The 15352-nt window shown below is 55.5% G+C and overlaps 8 protein-coding genes across 8 annotated transcripts; 2 read left to right on the top strand and 6 right to left on the bottom strand.

Moving 5' to 3' along the window:
• Nucleotides 1–260: 260 nt before the first annotated feature.
• On the bottom strand, nucleotides 261–1181 carry BU26DRAFT_512967 (alpha/beta-hydrolase). The gene has a single exon (XM_033827515.1). It carries the CDS (start codon nucleotides 1076–1078, stop codon nucleotides 269–271), a length of 810 nt encoding a protein of 269 aa, XP_033691087.1. The 5' UTR covers nucleotides 1079–1181; the 3' UTR covers nucleotides 261–268.
• Nucleotides 1182–1285: 104 nt separating this feature from the next.
• BU26DRAFT_444597 (uncharacterized protein) lies at nucleotides 1286–3076 on the top strand (the record flags this gene model as incomplete). The annotated part of the gene is made up of 2 exons (XM_033824571.1): nucleotides 1286–1432; nucleotides 1492–3076. Coding segments are annotated over exons 1-2 (1665 nt in total), but the record flags the coding sequence as incomplete, so codon positions are not given.
• An 875-nt stretch (nucleotides 3077–3951) lies between these two features.
• Nucleotides 3952–5577, bottom strand: BU26DRAFT_415070 (MFS general substrate transporter; the record flags this gene model as incomplete). Its single annotated transcript, XM_033823098.1, has 4 exons — nucleotides 3952–4261; nucleotides 4311–5103; nucleotides 5152–5253; nucleotides 5316–5577. The coding sequence occupies 4 exons, from the start codon at nucleotides 5575–5577 to the stop codon at nucleotides 3952–3954; spliced, it is 1467 nt and encodes a 488-aa protein (XP_033691089.1).
• A 403-nt stretch (nucleotides 5578–5980) lies between these two features.
• Nucleotides 5981–7496, top strand: BU26DRAFT_14119 (salicylate hydroxylase). Its single transcript, XM_033819819.1, has 3 exons — nucleotides 5981–6214; nucleotides 6264–6612; nucleotides 6671–7496. Exons 1-3 carry the CDS (start codon nucleotides 6083–6085, stop codon nucleotides 7462–7464), a joined length of 1275 nt encoding a protein of 424 aa, XP_033691090.1. The 5' UTR covers nucleotides 5981–6082; the 3' UTR covers nucleotides 7465–7496.
• BU26DRAFT_472071 (glycoside hydrolase family 26 protein) lies at nucleotides 7469–9104 on the bottom strand (the record flags this gene model as incomplete). Its single annotated transcript, XM_033825410.1, has 3 exons — nucleotides 7469–7813; nucleotides 7921–8927; nucleotides 8975–9104. The coding sequence occupies 3 exons, from the start codon at nucleotides 9102–9104 to the stop codon at nucleotides 7529–7531; spliced, it is 1422 nt and encodes a 473-aa protein (XP_033691091.1). The 3' UTR covers nucleotides 7469–7528.
• A 460-nt stretch (nucleotides 9105–9564) lies between these two features.
• BU26DRAFT_598855 (major facilitator superfamily transporter) lies at nucleotides 9565–11383 on the bottom strand. The gene is made up of 5 exons (XM_033835060.1): nucleotides 11120–11383; nucleotides 10696–11066; nucleotides 10440–10643; nucleotides 10232–10391; nucleotides 9565–10176 (listed from the first exon to the last, which is right to left on the bottom strand). The coding sequence occupies exons 1-5, from the start codon at nucleotides 11278–11280 to the stop codon at nucleotides 9744–9746; spliced, it is 1329 nt and encodes a 442-aa protein (XP_033691092.1). The 5' UTR covers nucleotides 11281–11383; the 3' UTR covers nucleotides 9565–9743.
• Nucleotides 11384–11838: 455 nt separating this feature from the next.
• Nucleotides 11839–13036, bottom strand: BU26DRAFT_573955 (pyridoxal-5'-phosphate-dependent enzyme; the record flags this gene model as incomplete). Its single annotated transcript, XM_033834319.1, has 2 exons — nucleotides 11839–12737; nucleotides 12784–13036. The coding sequence occupies 2 exons, from the start codon at nucleotides 13034–13036 to the stop codon at nucleotides 11929–11931; spliced, it is 1062 nt and encodes a 353-aa protein (XP_033691093.1). The 3' UTR covers nucleotides 11839–11928.
• A 416-nt stretch (nucleotides 13037–13452) lies between these two features.
• Nucleotides 13453–14670, bottom strand: BU26DRAFT_598856 (uncharacterized protein). Its single transcript, XM_033835061.1, has 2 exons — nucleotides 13892–14670; nucleotides 13453–13835 (listed from the first exon to the last, which is right to left on the bottom strand). Exons 1-2 carry the CDS (start codon nucleotides 14391–14393, stop codon nucleotides 13750–13752), a joined length of 588 nt encoding a protein of 195 aa, XP_033691094.1. The 5' UTR covers nucleotides 14394–14670; the 3' UTR covers nucleotides 13453–13749.
• Nucleotides 14671–15352: the final 682 nt, after the last annotated feature.

Here is a 15352-nt window from a genome sequence, read left to right on the forward strand (position 1 = left end):
AGTAGATAGACTTATAGTAGTTAAGATAATTATTAGTAGAGGCTTAGTAAAAGTAACTAGCTCGCTTATATAACTAGCTCGCTTGTAAAGTACGTTATTAGTTAATTTTTCTTATTAAGAAATTATAGGCGGTTTAATAATATAGTACGTTACTAAGAAAGGTTATTTATACTAGGGTACTAAAAACTAAGCTAAGCCTAGTCTGTCTATAGCATAAGAGAGACCCCAGAGTCGTGACTTGCACTGCTGCAGAAAGGATGCAACTGCATCACGGTACGCCTCGTACCCGTCTACATAGGAGACATGTCCGTGGAATCACAACGAAGGAGACGACTCCAGGTCGTGTAGCATCAACACGGCCCTTCAGCTCCGCCATGGTTTGAAGAAGGTTTGCGTCATTCTCCCCGACAACGAACAGCGCTCTCTCAACCACATCGCCAAGCGCAGGCGCCAAAGGCCTCAGGTCAAATGAGGGCGATGTTAATACGTTGACGCATGCCGCAAAGCCGTCGACGCTCGTCGTGCGCATCACGGCTAGCAGCCTCTCCACCTCGGCCGGGTTCTCGTCTCTCCAACTCTTTGCGAACCAGCGTGCCAGCGTCTGCTGAATGATGGAGTCTAGGCTTCCTTCCCGTCTTGCGGTATTTACGCGGGAAGCGAAGACGTCCTCGGTACCAGCATTAATGGGCGAGCAAGAGATCGTGTCGCATGCGATGAGGTTCTGGATGGTCCTAGGGAATTTCGTCGCGAAAACGATGCCGGTCGCCGCTCCCATCGAGACACCGATCCATGCGAACAACTTCGGGATGCCCAGGTAATCGATGAGATGTTTTGCGTCCTCCGCGAGCGAGTCGAATGTTGTGGTATGGAGGTCATGAGGCACAGAGGACGCACCGTGGCCTGGCTGATCGTATCCCAGTATCCTGTATCCTTTCGCGCTGAGAACAGGCACTACTCTTGCCCAGGTCTCGTACGGCGCGCATAGCGAATTGGACAGCATGACGACAGGAGAGTTTGGCGATCCAGAAAGGTGATACGACATTCTCCGGCCATCAGGCAAGTGGATGATGGAAGCCATTGTTTCCATGTGGCATGTGCGACAAGACGGAGCAGCACAAAACCCGATAGGGAGCACTCATAGTTGGACGGTTTAATGCGCAAGTCAATAATATCGTCAGCATACCTTGGAATTATACGGGTCACGTGCCGGAGAAGCAGCTCGACCCGCTAGTTTAGCGCCGTATGCAAGCTTCCCCGCACCCATTCTCATTTCAATCCACCACACATCTCCACACTGGATGCATCTTTCCTGTAAGGCATCCATCTTCGACGTGGTGGTAACTTGTATCCCATGGAGCCTTCTACCAAGCGACGACGTGTTCCTCAGGGACTCAGGAAGCGTTCAGAGCGGAGTTGCGATTACTGTAGGAAGGTACACGATCATGCCTCGCTCCCGTATTCCTAGTGGCAGTCTATTGACATTGCGCCTAGCATCGATGCAAATGCGAACCAATCCCAGACCAGGACACCTGCTCAGCATGTCGCCTGAACGGAACGGCATGTGTCTACGCTACACCCAGGAGAACACGCGTGTCAATCTCCCTGGATGAATTGACGGATCGGTATCGATGTCTGGAGGCCATCGTGAAAGGCGCATTCCCGAATGAGCCAACAGTAACGTCGGAAGAGCTTGTGCGGCTTGGTATGGCCAAAGGGTTCTCCATGCCGGATTTGTCGGATAGATCGGCTGTTCGTCCGGAAGATGTGCTGGTGATGAACCCTCCTACGAGGCGGGAAGATCACTCATCACCGGCTACCGACACGATTCCGACGTTGGAAGCCGATTCTACGGAGGTTCCCGAGTCTCCCTCGCTTGTTCGCGATACTGCAGGGCAGTCGCATCACATTGGCCCTTCAGGCAGCCTCGCGTTCTTCGCTGAACTGAGGGCCCTTCTGTCCTCACGTCAGACAGCAACACCTGGCCTTGGCCTACCCCCGTCCTCTTCCTTTGTGCGAGATGATGCTGCCCAAACCTTGGAAGCAGCTGATCACCTCGATACTGAAGATGGGTATGCCGACGGCGCGGATCTGGCTAGGCCTTCACCCGGTTCAGCCATCAGTCCCTCCTTCAGCAGGGAGGAGGACCAGCGCTGTATATCTGGAGTCACAGAACATATTCCTCCAGCTTCCATCATGATTGGACTCCTACAATCGTTCTTTGAGCTAGTGCATCCGGATTTCCTGCTCTTTCATCGGGCCACTTTCGAAGAAGAGTTTGAAGCATTTGTGCTCGAAACAGCGTCCACCAAACTTGCGCGCGTCGACCTGGGCTGGATTGCGTGTCTTCACATGATGCTTGTATTTGGAAGCCTTAGCGGACCGAATAGCGACGACGCCGAATGCCGCGCATTGAGGAAGAGATCACTCACTGCCGCAAGATCCCTTCTGCCTAGACTGGTCTCGAAGTGCTCGCTTGTGAACATACAGGCCCTTATGCTGATTTCATTCTATCTGCACAACCACAGCGAGCGCAATGCGGCGTGGAACCTCATTGGAACCGCGATTCGCATGGCGCTGGCACTCGGCATGCACAAAAAAGAAGTCGGCCGTTCGTTCCGTCTCATCGAACGCGAAACACGCAAACGCGTCTTCTGCACTCTTTATGGATTCGAGCAGTTCTTGTGTACCAGCCTGGGCAGGCCCAGCGGGTTAGATGCTCCAGACATTGATGTCAGCGCGCCACGGAACGGTTTCTTCGATGGGATTGGAATGGGTAGCTCCTTCACAAAGCTCGAGCTTGACTTACAAGCAATTCTCGCATCGGCCAGAGCACCATGCCAGTCGCCGAAGCACCTTCTTGAGGCTCTCAAGATTTGGGTGGACAGTATTCCATCGCACTTCAACCTCTCGGCTTGTGTATCGATATCCGACCTTTCTACACCTTCTTCGACCCCCAGGACGCTGTCACTTGAACCAGCAATCGCGTCACTCCAACATCATAGCTCCGCATATATCAGATCGGTCCTTCTCTTACATATTCAACACCACTACGTGGCGATCCTAGCCACTCGATCACTTCTCCTACGCTCGGTAGCCAGATGCTATGGAGGCTCTAAAGCATCAGTGGAAGATACAAACGCCGACAGGTCATTCTCTGAGAACAGCCTCAACCCGGTACATGCCTGTGTCTATCACGCATGTCAACTTGCCGCCTTGATTATATTAATGCACTCATTCCACGTATTAAATGGTGTAACTGGTCTGGACGTCTTCTATGGGTACCAAGCGGCGATGGTACTTCTTCTGCAGCTCTTGCACCCCCAGCCAGCTGCTCAAAGTGGTAGCAATTCTCGCCCTTACTTGACCGATATCATTGCGCGACTTCGATCCGCAGTACGCTCCACGCGCAAGTGCGCCACAATGCACCGCTTTGCTTCCGTTATGGAGTCCTTCGCGGAAGCTGTCATGAGCAATCAGTTACGCTCGACAATTGAGGAACACCCCCACGATCAAATCGGAGCGACTTCCTCGCTCCAGGATGGCGCCGTGCAATCTTCACCTCTTCTTTTAGGCTCACAGCCCCCTATTCGGCACGCGGAATACGTCGCACTGGAGGGTCATAGATATACGGCTACGACGCGAACTCCGCCATTTCTAGCATCATTTGATGTGAACGAGTCAGGAACACTCTACGGGCGTTCACCGTTGAGCAATGAACAAATACGACATGCGATGGGGGAGTGCACAACGTTTCTCGGAAACGCTCTACCGGTAGATGCCTTTGATCACTCATCAGCGCTTTCAGACGTCCCATATGTGCCCAACTATAACGACTTGCTTGATTGGGCCAACCTTGAGTCGTTCCTCGCTGGCGCAAACTTCACGTAAAGCAGCGCCATAACGTCTCGCCTTGAGCATCTGTTTTATTCCACGCTTATCACAGCCCTCACATTAAAGAGTGTATCTGAAATCCGGATGTCTCTCTCCCAATTTCGCTTGCTCGTCTTCCGGAAGACGTCGCAGATGGTCCCTCTTCCCTTGTTCTTTGGCTCTGTTCTCCCAAGCACAGAATACCCACATACAGCAAGAGGCTATGATACCTGAGAACGAGAATGCGATACAAGTTCCGATACCTGGATAGTACCTGGGAGCATCCTTCTTTGGAAAGACCAGGGAAGCCACAATGCCGCCAGCTGAGCCAAACCCGGCTCCGAAAGCCGATGTTACACCACGCTTCGTTTCGCCAACTACTTGGTTCATGCTACTCGGCGTATTAGCGCTGTCTGACACGCCCGGTCCCGTGGACTTACCCCCAAGCAAGAACCAGTGGCTGACAAATGTACGTTCCTATGGCGGCGACGTAGATTCCAAAGTATCTCACGCCGCTCTTCGTCACGAGCATAACCAAGAGGTTCCCTACGATGGCAACGGTGAATCCGGATACGCAGAACGGCCCACGGCGGCCCACCTTGTCAGACCATATCCCCACGGAAACGGAAAAGATTCCAGATGCGATCCGGACCGGTGCGCTCAGCAGGTTTGACTTGACATCGCTCCACCCAAACGCCGACAGAATCGTCGGCTGGAAAATGGAGATGGCGTATGCCGCAACAGTCACCGACAGGTACAGCCAACCAGTGCAGAGTACTTTCCAGTCTGAAAGCGCTTTGAGCGCACCTCTAACGCCGATCTTCTCGCCACTGCGGCGCCGGTCATCGGCGGAGAGACGCTTCATGAGCCATTCCTTCTCTTCTGCAGGCAGGAAAGTCGATTGCTCCGGAAACGGAAGTAGAAAGAGGAAGGATACCACAGCCACAAGGCAGGTCATTGCACCCTCGATGAAGAAGATCCACTGCCACCCAGAGTATCCCGCTTTGCCGTCCAGCGAACCAAGGCCGGCGCCGAGGAGTCCAGAAATGGTTCCTGCAATATCGTTTGACACGAAGAGCCATGATACGCGAGTGACGAGTTCGTGCCTCCTATACCACGCGCCGAGCAGATAGATGCATCCTGGCAACATGCCGGCTTCGAAGACTCCGATTAGAATGCGGGCGGCGACCAAGCCAGCATAGCTCTGCGCGAAACCCATGAACGTTATCGTCACTAGAACGTCAGCAGAGCTGTTACAATGTTCTCAGGTCGGCAACCTACATCCCCATCCCATGCATAATCCAGAAATATAATAGCGCGGCTTAAGACGACTGAGTAGCATGTTGGATGGAACCTCGAAGAGGACCAGCGGGATGTAGAATACTGGCCCCGTTTTAGCAACTTTCGCCTCGTTCGGCCTCTACAACCGCGTCACTATCACTCACCCAAGACGGCAATGTTATACTGGTAGCCTTTCATGCCCAGATCTCGCTCCATGTTCCACAATCTAGCGTTTCCGATGTTGACCCTATCAAGGAAGGTCGTGGTATACAGCGCCATCAGAACCGGAAGCAAGCGATAGTCGATCTTGCGGAGCACCTTCTTCGCTTCGACCGGGTCTGTCCGGTCATGGGGGTTCTCTCCCTCATCGACGTTCTCAATCTTCTCGATCGCATGTTTCTCGGCGTCTCCGACTGGAATGCTCATGATGGGCGAAGCGTAATCCAGGATCTTAACAAATTTGGCTCCAATCAAGAGTTTGGAGGTGTTAACAGCGGCACGAGCTTCAGGATATATGCGTTGCGATAGCAAAATGTGGCGTTGATACTGCATACCGGTTTCTAACAAAACCCGCGTACTTTGATCTGCATACGACCCAGTTTGGTAGCGCAATGCGGGGTGAACAGGGAGCGATGCCCCGCAAAACGTCGTAGCGCGCCGCTTGCGTGCTCCCGGATGGGGTTGCAGGCTTCCTGCCGAGGCGGGGGATGCAAGCTTCCGGCGGCATCCAACCTCCACCGGACGCCACTTGCGGACTTGATCGCTAGACTTGTCTGCCAACGATGAGCAACGGATCACTCTCCAGCAAGATACTAAAGAAAGCCTAGGAGTATATTCTCTTTTTGATATAAGAGCTACACCATCACCATCTCGTAATACTCCACCGACTGAATCGAGCTTTTTCCAATCACGTTCACCCGCACGTCTCATCATGCCTCGCGCTGCGGTACCGAGAAACATCATCATCGTTGGTGCGGGCATCGGGGGTCTCGCAGCAGCCCTCGCCCTTCAGACTGACGGGCACAATGTCACGATGCTAGATTCCTGTTTCGAGTTCGCCGAAGTATGAACCCCCCGCTACCTCGTCGACATCAACCCACTAACCCTCGCAGGCCGGCGCAGGCATTCGAGTGCCGCCGAATAGTGCACGCCTTCTCTTGCGGTGGGGCGTCGACATGGCCAAGATGAAGAAGTCCGTCTCCAACGCATATCACTTCGTGCGCTGGGCAGACGGATCCACGATCGTCCGCATCCCGTTCGAGAACATCGTCGAGAACCACGGCGCGCCATATTATCTCATTCATCGAGCGGATCTCCATTCCGGACTGCTGGAGGCTGTCAAGCGGGCGGGTGTAAATATCGTAACCGGCGCGCAGGTGGTGGACTACGACTTTGAGACGCCGAGCGCGAAGACGTCCACCGGACGGGTTTATACCGCTGATCTTATCGTCGCATCTGATGGTAGGCTCCCCGTTTCACATTGAGTCGAAAGTCTGTTGGGCTTATATTTTCGGTCAAGGCATCAAGTCCATCGCCCGTCCACTTCTCACAGGGCAACCCGACGTCCCGCGCGACACAGGAGATGTCGCCTACCGCATTCTCATTCCCGGCGCGGAGCTCCTGAAGGACGCCGATCTCGCGCCGCTCATCACTTCCCCAGCGACGACGTCCTGGTGCGGACCAGACGCGCACCTCGTCGGCTACCCGATCCGCGACGGCGAGCTGTACAACATCGTGGTGTGCGCGACTTCGCGCAACGAGACGACAGACGAAGTGTGGGTAGTCAAAGGCTCGAACGACGAACTCTGCCAACGCTTTGCGTCCTGGGAGCCGCGCGTGCAAAAACTGTGCAAGCTGACGCGGGACTTTATGAAATGGCGACTATGCGACTTACCGGTGCTCACGCGCTGGGTGCATGCGTCGGGTAAGGTATGTCTGCTGGGGGACTCGTGCCATCCAATGCTTCCGTACCTTGCGCAGGGCGCAGCGCAAGCCGTCGAAGACGCCGCAGTGCTCCGCCAGGTCCTCGCGTCTACCCAATCGCTCTCGTCGGCGTTGAAGCAGTATGAGAGCATTCGCATGCCGAGAGCAAGTCTAGTCCAGGCGAAAACGAGGGAGCATCAGTATATTCTGCACATTGACGATGGGGAGGAGCAGAAGGTCCGGGACGTGTTGATGAAGAGGAACGAGGAGCAGAATCCCGTGTTTTGGGGCTGGGACAAGCGCAAGAACTGGCTCTTCAGCCACGATGCAGAGGTCCTTGGGCACGAGGGGGCGAATTGGAGGACGAGCGGTAGGGAGGCCAGACTGTAAATATCTTGCTTAGCCTACTCCCACATAGCGAAGTACATATGTACAGCCTCCCAAGCCCGTCTTTCTACCTCGCCTTTCCCCGAATCAACGACGATGCATTCCCGCTCTTCCATCCCTGGATCTCGTCAAGCGTAAGCACATACTCGCTGCTATACACGCTCTTGAGGAACTCCACACTGTTCCACGTGCCGCCTTGAATGAAGTCCCCGCTCCAGACACAGAAGTACACCCAGTCGGCCTGGTAAGCCTGCAGCTGCGCGGGATCCATAACAGACCCGATTTCCGCCGCGGCGATGATCTTCGTGTCGTTCGTGAGCGCGAGCAGATTATTATACGTGGCGGAGATAGGCTGGCAAGCGCGAGGACATCAAGTTAGCAAATCGGACATTCTCGCTCCCGCACGTGCTGCGGTATGTAGGAAGGTAGGTAGGTAGGTAAGTAGGAATGAGAACTCACCCCATGATCCCCCTGCGCATACGTATCCGCGCTCACAAGATCCACCACATCATCCCCGGGATACCACTCCGGCGCCACGCTATTCCACTCCCAGACCAGATTCCGCAGCCCGTGCACATTCGTCAGGCGCTCGTACAGAACACGCCACAGCTGCTTCGCGGGCTCGGGCCCCCGCGCGCCCCACCAGAACCAGCCGCCCTCGGCCTCGTGCAGCGGCCGCCAGATCACCGGCACGCCCGCGCTCTGCAGCTTCTTCAGCTGCGCGGCGATGGCGTCGATGTCTTGCATCAGCAGCGTGTAGTTCGCGCCCGCGGGGTCGGCGAGCGCGGCCGCGACGTCGAAGTCCGTGGCGTCGGTGTAGAAGCCGCTGTACCAGGGATGTTCGGGCGTGTCGTACAGGCCGGCAGGCGCGCCCCAGTGCCAGCAGAAAGTCACGATGCCGCCTTGCTGCGCGAAGGCAAGCGCGCTGTCGACGTCGGAGGACACGGCGCCGCGCGAGGTGCGCGAGGCGGTGTAGTCCATGAAGTCGACGCCCAGGACAGCGGGGGTCTTGCCGATGTTCTGGGTGACCCAGGCGAGGGAGGCGGGGTCCTGCTGGCCGGCGAGGATGTGCGAGCCGTAGACGCTGGCGAGGTAGGCGAGCAGGGCGCTGGCGTCGCTGTTGGCGTTGGGGGTGACGGGCGTGGGGGTGATGCGGTGCGGGGCGCGGGGCGCGCTGGGCGAGAGCGCGATGGCGTCGATCAGGTACCAGCCCCAGTTGTTTTGGATCTGGATGCTGTTGGAGCCCGCGGCGAGGAGGACTTGGCCTGCGGGGACGGTGGTCCAGGCCGTGGTGGCGGGGAGGGATACTTGGGAGCCGCCGGCGTTGTTGAGGACTATGTAGGTGTATTTGTCGCCATAGGGGCCGTTGTAGATTATGCTGAGGTCGTAGAGCTGGGAGGTGGTGCTGTTTATGGTGAAGGTGATGGAGTCGGTGGATGTGTCGAAGCCTTCTATGTAGCCGGTTCCTGCAGGGGGGTTAGGTTGGGTTGTGGCAGAAGGGGACTGAACGGACCTGAGAAGCCGGCGACCGAGGTTCCAACCGTGACACCAGATAGTGTTGCGGACTCTGCTTGATAGGTAGTTGTTTGCGCGACTCCTGCACTGGCAATAGCCAACACGTAGAGCACTGATTTCCCAACCATTTTGTCCTACGCAGTGGTAGCCCGGTAACGAGCTTCTCCAGATCATCGCTGCAGGATCCGACGCACAATATATACAAGCCAGAATATCCATCGCACGTTTATGGCCTAGGAATATAGCTCCGCCTCCGGAACGCAGAAATGAAAGCCTTCGAAGCCGCGTCTTGGCTGTGTGAAATTCCGGCAATAGAACGAGGGCGAGGCGCGACGGGCCGATTCTGTATAAGGCCGTCGGAACGAGTAACAATCTCGAATAGATTGCAGCACTATAGATTACCTGGGGATGCGACCGAAAACCCGGAAAGCGAGGGAGATTATGAGGCGAACGTATAGACGTACACTCTGTTAGTTAGACACGGATCTCGGAAATATCTCCTCCTTTGCTCCCCTTAGTAAGATGATCATTACTCTCGTATTATCGACGCCAGACGATGCAAGCGTTAGGTTACCATCGAGATATGGCATGATGGAAAATGCGCACCCATGCTCTAGTCTGCGCGCTAAATGGCGTGTCTCACACCGAAGACTCCCCATAGAAAAAGCAGTGAGGTCGTCGCCCAGCTCGCTAAAAGACATAGCCAGATTTTATCTCCCCCCAGGTCTTGAACCGCAGTCTAGGTCTTGTGAATGGCCTTCTGCGACCTACAACTTGGTTCGCATGTCGAATCCAGCTCTTGCAAACCGCGCGCCTGCCATCAGAAGACTGGCAATCAGCAAAGCGGCTCCCGCAACAAACCAAGCACCCTGCCATCTCTCCATGACAGCGTTCATTCCACTTTGAGCGTTCGCAACGAGCTGGTTCCCGCCCGTCCTAGCCGCACCAGCAATCGGGTTTCCGACGAGCGCACCGATAGCCGCGACTGTGTAACCCATTCCCATTCGCGTTCCATACTCGGACTTATCATGGGTGAGACTTGCGATAGTGACGGCGGGCAGCGATACGAGGCCTCCGGTGACGAAGCAGAAAGTGGCGCCGATGACGATGAGCCCAGAGAGTGTGTGTACGAAACGCCAGAGGAAGAGGATGATGGAAGTGGCAAAGCAGCACGGGACGAGAACCGCAATACCGCCGTATCTTGAGGGGTTAGCAACACATTCGACTGTTGATGGGAGTGCAGAGGGGTGCTCACAAGTCGGCGAGGTAGTTGTACGGAAAGCGCCCAAAGAAGGTCGCAGCATTCATGATGCTGACAACATTGAAAGTCATGTTCTCGTCAATACCGAGCTCTAGCGCATAGCTCTGGATGAAAAAGTACGGTACGTAGGTTCCGGCCACCATGAAAGTGTATCCTGATCTTTGTTTAGCAAACTTGCCTGGCTGGTTAAGGGAAGACTTACCGAGAATGAAAAGCGTGTAAGACGAATCGCGAAGCATTTCGAACTTGAACAATGGTCCAGACTGTTTCTTTTGAGTGTGGGGTTTCAGCACCACGAGGCTTGTGCACAGTGCAACAAGCATGATGAGAGCCAGTGAACGCACTGCCCAGCCGAAGCCCACTTTGGCGAATAGCTCACGCATCATGAGCGGGTATACGACACCGGCTTTTATTTGTTAGCGCCTTTCAACAAATTAGAGGGGGATAGAGTGGCTCACCAATACTGCTTCCCGTACTCACAATGCCTGCAGCCAACATCCTTCTCTTCACAAAGTAGTACGGGATGATCGCGGCACTCGTAAACGCCAGCATACCACACCCAATTCCGACGCAGATTCCCTGGGCCAATACCAATTGCCAGTATCGCTCACAGAAACTCGTCATCAGCATCCCAACCACCTCGAAAGTGATTCCAGTAACCACGACAGCGCGCACATGGCCGCTATCGAGGAAGCGGCCAGCGAAGACGCCGATGAAGAGCGTGAGAAAGAGCTGGAGGGAGCCGATCCAGGCGATGGAGGAGTGACTGAGGTCCGGGAACTCGTGGGTGTAGTACGTCTCGAAGATGGCGAAAGAGTTTGTCAGTCCCCTCAGAATGGTCAGTAAACAGCGGGGCGTGCGAAGTGGCAAGTGCGAACGGACCAGGTGTTCATGAAGAGCAGCCAGCAAGCGAAGACCTGAAGCCATGCCACCAAGCCTCCATCTTGTCGAATTTCGGCCTCGATGGGGACGATAGCGATATCTACCGTCGCCAACGATTCTAGGCTCGGATCCTCCGTCTTGGGGGTAAATGATTCCTTCATGTTGTAGTCGTGGTCGGAAGGATGAAGGAAGGCGGGTTGGGGTGCTGCGTGGGCAGTGGATTCTTTAAACGCGAAGGATTGATTTGTGGGAGCTCGCCACTCAAGACAGGGGGAAAAGAGTGAAATGGAAGTGAAGGTGTTGAGAAGTTCCTGCGACTGACTCACCGTGCCCCGCTGGTGAATCGCGCTTTCCGTTTTGCGCGAGCTGTCTCACAAGACGGATGGGGCGTGCGCTGGGTGAGGAAAGAACGCCTCGGCCCTTTCCACTTCGCCTCCGCCGCCGTTACCCGATTCGGAGCTGTCATCCGAAAAACCACTCCTACGCTCATCATGATGGATGGTTCGCCACTCCAGCGACAGTAGCCGAGAGGCAGTGGTGGTGCGGCTAACGCATGTTCGGGGCACGGGCTTACTGTAAGCTTGACAGATCTGGAAGTCTCGCTTGAGAAGTTGGCAGATACGCTAGGGGCTATTACAAGTCCATTTGTCGAAGTATTTCGGCATCGGTAGCTGCTAATGCAGGTCGGATGCCTTAGATACTGTGGGCTATCGATAAGCCGAAGATCGAATGTAAGGCCACCCTCTTCGCCCGCGTAAATCCTCTAGGAAACCGCACGCCCATTGGGCCCTTGAGAACACATTCGCGGCTCAATTCGCCGTCTCCACGTTCTCCAGGTCCAGATCCGGAACAAGGCGGAGGAGCTCCTCCGAACTCACATTACCCCCGGTCAGGACAATGCCCACTCTGACGTGCCTCTTCAACGCCGCCATTTGCCGCTGGAAGTCTGGATTGAAGAGCGCCACCGCCAACGGCACGGCGGCGCTTGGTTCGATGACACAATCCAGGTTCTCGATGCCAGCTCGCAAGGCCTCCTTGATCTGCTGCTCACTGGCGGTGAAGACGCCACCCACGTTGCCGGGGCATTTGATGTGTTCCCAATTCTCCTCTCCCGCCAGGGACCGTAAGCCCTCGGCGATGGTAGGGGCCGGATCCATCTTCGTCGCACGTGCGCCCTTCTCGATTGCTGCAGATAAGCCGGGACCTCCCACTGCCGGCTCCGCTCCGAAGACCGTGACGCCCAGTGACTTGCAGACAGCTATGGCGCCGACTAGTAGTCCGCCCCCGCCGCTTGGGACGATGACCGCATCCAGCCCATGCCCCATGCCAGCCACCTGGTCCAGGAGCTCACGGACGGCCGTGGCTTGGCCCAAGACAATGTCTAGGTGGTCTGCCGGTGGAATCAGGGCCGCTCCGGTTGACTGCTGGACCTTCTTCGCAAGCTTTATCTTGGCGTCGTGGGTTGTTCCGGCGTGTAAGACGGTTGCGCCGTGTCGCTTCGCTGCGTCGACTTTGATGGGAGAGCAGTTTGAGGGAAGCGCGACGTATGTTGGAATGGGAAAGTTCTTCCTCTTGGAAGCTAGCTGGGCGGCATGTGCGACTGCCAGTGCATGGTTTCCTAGAGAAATGTCAGCGCAGAAAGACACATTCAGAAAGAAACAAACCGGTGCTGTATGCGACTACACCCTGCTCGAGCTCGTGATCGTCAAGCTTTGCGAGGAAGTGACTCGCGCCGCGGAACTTGAAAGAGCCGGTCCGTTGGAGGTTTTCGCATTTGAAGAAGAGCTCAATGCCTGCGACAGGGACGACGCGCGACAGATGCGGAGATACTTTGACGGGCGTCTTCCTGATCGCGGAATCGATAAGACGAGCCGCTTTATCGACGTCCCCGAGGGACGGGAGAGGGTAGCAAGACATCTCACACGCGTCTGTATGCGGGGCACCTAGGCAAGGTAGCCGCATAGAGATCGCGGACGTGTTATATGGAGTGCCGGAGTAGTCGGCGAACAATTGTCAGTGTAGGTATCGATAAGCCGCAACTTTCCAGGTGAGCAAGGGTTGTGCTTCTGGGGCGCCGCTTCCGTGGGCTGGATCGCTGTTTCACTCAATTTAGAAAGCGGTCAGATTCATCCCTGCTCACCTTCACTCGGCCGATCCTCGTCTTTCTCCTTCACGCGGGAACTCGAGAAAATGCGGTGTATTACCCCCAATTGGCGCCCTGGGGCGTATGCTGACAAGGCCATTTCGGCGAGGCGATGATACGCGTGTCAGCGCGATCGGCTCTCCGTGAAGGAACAAAGACTAAAGCATTGAACCGAGCAAGATGATTTGCAGGGAAAATCTAAGCCGATATCCCCTCGGGTCGATATGCTCTACCTAGGTATATTTTCTCGGATGACGTTCGTGGCGGAGGAGTTGGAAGGAGTGAGGTATCCTTCGCCGCCTCGACCGATCGCAACACTAACAACCGACGCCCTTCTCCAGCCCTTTGCATGCTTTCAAAACTCGCAAGTACCTAGGTACTCTCCAGGCCTAAAAGATAAAAAAACAATCGATCCAACCTTGGAACGTTGGAGCTCCCGAAGAGGAGGGAGGAATGAAGGACAGCAAGGAGATGGTGGTGCGCTCCTTCACATATTGAAGCCAAAGGCAAGAGCAAGACCCACAACGAGCCAGCCCATGAATGTGGCAGGCGGCCTGGTAGATTGCGCGGCACCTATCCTTCGGGTGAGATTGAGATTCATGCAGCATGTGTATGAGGGCGGGTCTCACCAGTATCCTGCGGCTGTCTAGATTCCGTCGCGGATGCAGTCCCGCTCGCAGACGAGCTCCCCGATGAGCCCGTCTCCGAGATTCCTGATGAAGACGGCGTCCGCGTTCCCGTAATGGCTGTGACATCCGGCGACTGGGGGTTATCGGAGATACAAGCGAAGAAATAGCTTTGGTCATCCGCAGCTGGGACCTTGTCCACGATGCATTCGCGCCAGTCCATTACGTCCCGGTCCGACTCGCAGTACTGCGTGCAATTGTTCCAGACGTGCACTTCGGCATCGTCGTTACAGCAGTCAGAAAGATTTGGTATGCGATCCTCCCAGTTGAACTGGCAGTACGGGTGCGAGACGTTGGCTTGGTTTCCCAACGCAGGCGCAACGCTGGGATTGCAGACACCCGGCAGTGCCGTTGGAATAGTTGCAATGGAGGAGATAGAGAGGTGCATAGACCCCGTTGCAGAGGCTGGGAAGCCCGTTTGGAGCGAAGAGGCGGCAGAAGTCATAGTGATGATGTTCGATGAGGCTTCGGTGATGGTGAGCTCGGATGCCGGTAAATGGTGAAGCCTTCCGAAACCCAAGTCTCTTATATGCAGGTGACTGCAGGCGATGTTGCTGCAAACAAAGGGAGGCGTAGGGATATCGAGATGCAGTGTAGCTGTGTAGCCGACTAACGGAGGACCGCGACTTTCGAAAAGGCAGGCACGGACCGCACGACAAATCGTAAGTGCGATGTTCCATCGTGAGAGGTATGTGTCGGATTTCTGTGGGGAGACAGATCGATGCTCGTTCCTGCAGCGTCAGCCCAGAGCAGTGCCGAGAAGTCCGGGCCGCCAGAGCCGCAGATCTTGGCCCGAAGCAGCCTCCTCTCGGGCCGCGCCCGCAAGTCACCATCCGAGCAGGCGCACCGCCACACAACGGGCTGGCTAAACGCCACGGATACTCGGAACAACCTTGGAACCCAAAAGCAAGCCCACTGCCTCCATGCGGTTTACTCTTTCCAATCTGCATCCCTCTGGAACAGTTGCGTATGCAAGGTGGCTTCCCGCTCCCGTAGCCGATGCTACGTCGCCGGGTACGGAACCCTAATGACCTCAGAAATCTCTTCCCGTGGCATGCATCGTGGGTGGTGTTGCAGGTACAGTCCCTGAACTCCAAGACTCTCCGCCGGCCTCCATCATCGATCTTCAAATTGAACACGGAAGATCTGCATATGCTGATGGTTTGGCGGCGTATTGGCTTTACCTATGCGGCAGGCAGTTAGGGCCAAACTGTCTCCTCCCCTTTCGGTTTTGTAGTTTCCACTCGAACGCAGGGAATTTGACGTCGCTGGAGTGAAGGATTGTGTTCGAATGCTTGGGGACGGATGAACTATTCGTATCCGGCCCAGACACGGGATCCTACGCAGTTGCCTTTCTGCCTCTTGGAGCTTCTCGAAGTGTATTTAAGGCAGAGGTAGAACGGG

Source organism: Trematosphaeria pertusa, assembly GCF_010094035.1.
Source record: "Trematosphaeria pertusa strain CBS 122368 unplaced genomic scaffold BU26scaffold_1, whole genome shotgun sequence".
Taxonomy (NCBI): Eukaryota; Fungi; Ascomycota; class Dothideomycetes; order Pleosporales; family Trematosphaeriaceae; genus Trematosphaeria; species Trematosphaeria pertusa.

Bases quoted from the DNA above. Each gene is read 5' to 3' on its own strand.
- BU26DRAFT_512967 (XM_033827515.1), bottom strand. From the start codon at position 1,078: ATGGCTTCCATCATCCACTTGCCTGATGGCCGGAGAATGTCGTATCAC.
- BU26DRAFT_14119 (XM_033819819.1), top strand. From the start codon at position 6,083: ATGCCTCGCGCTGCGGTACCGAGAAACATCATCATCGTTGGTGCGGGC. The intron at 6,215-6,263 runs GTATGAACCCCC...TAACCCTCGCAG, and splicing joins CCTGTTTCGAGTTCGCCGAA to GCCGGCGCAGGCATTCGAGT. The intron at 6,613-6,670 runs GTAGGCTCCCCG...TTTTCGGTCAAG, and splicing joins TCTTATCGTCGCATCTGATG to GCATCAAGTCCATCGCCCGT.
- BU26DRAFT_598855 (XM_033835060.1), bottom strand. From the start codon at position 11,280: ATGAAGGAATCATTTACCCCCAAGACGGAGGATCCGAGCCTAGAATCG. The intron at 11,067-11,119 runs GTCCGTTCGCAC...GACCATTCTGAG, and splicing joins CTGCTCTTCATGAACACCTG to GGGACTGACAAACTCTTTCG. The intron at 10,177-10,231 runs GTGAGCACCCCT...TAACCCCTCAAG, and splicing joins TACAACTACCTCGCCGACTT to ATACGGCGGTATTGCGGTTC.
- BU26DRAFT_598856 (XM_033835061.1), bottom strand. From the start codon at position 14,393: ATGACTTCTGCCGCCTCTTCGCTCCAAACGGGCTTCCCAGCCTCTGCA. The intron at 13,836-13,891 runs GTGAGACCCGCC...CCCGAAGGATAG, and splicing joins TAGACAGCCGCAGGATACTG to GTGCCGCGCAATCTACCAGG.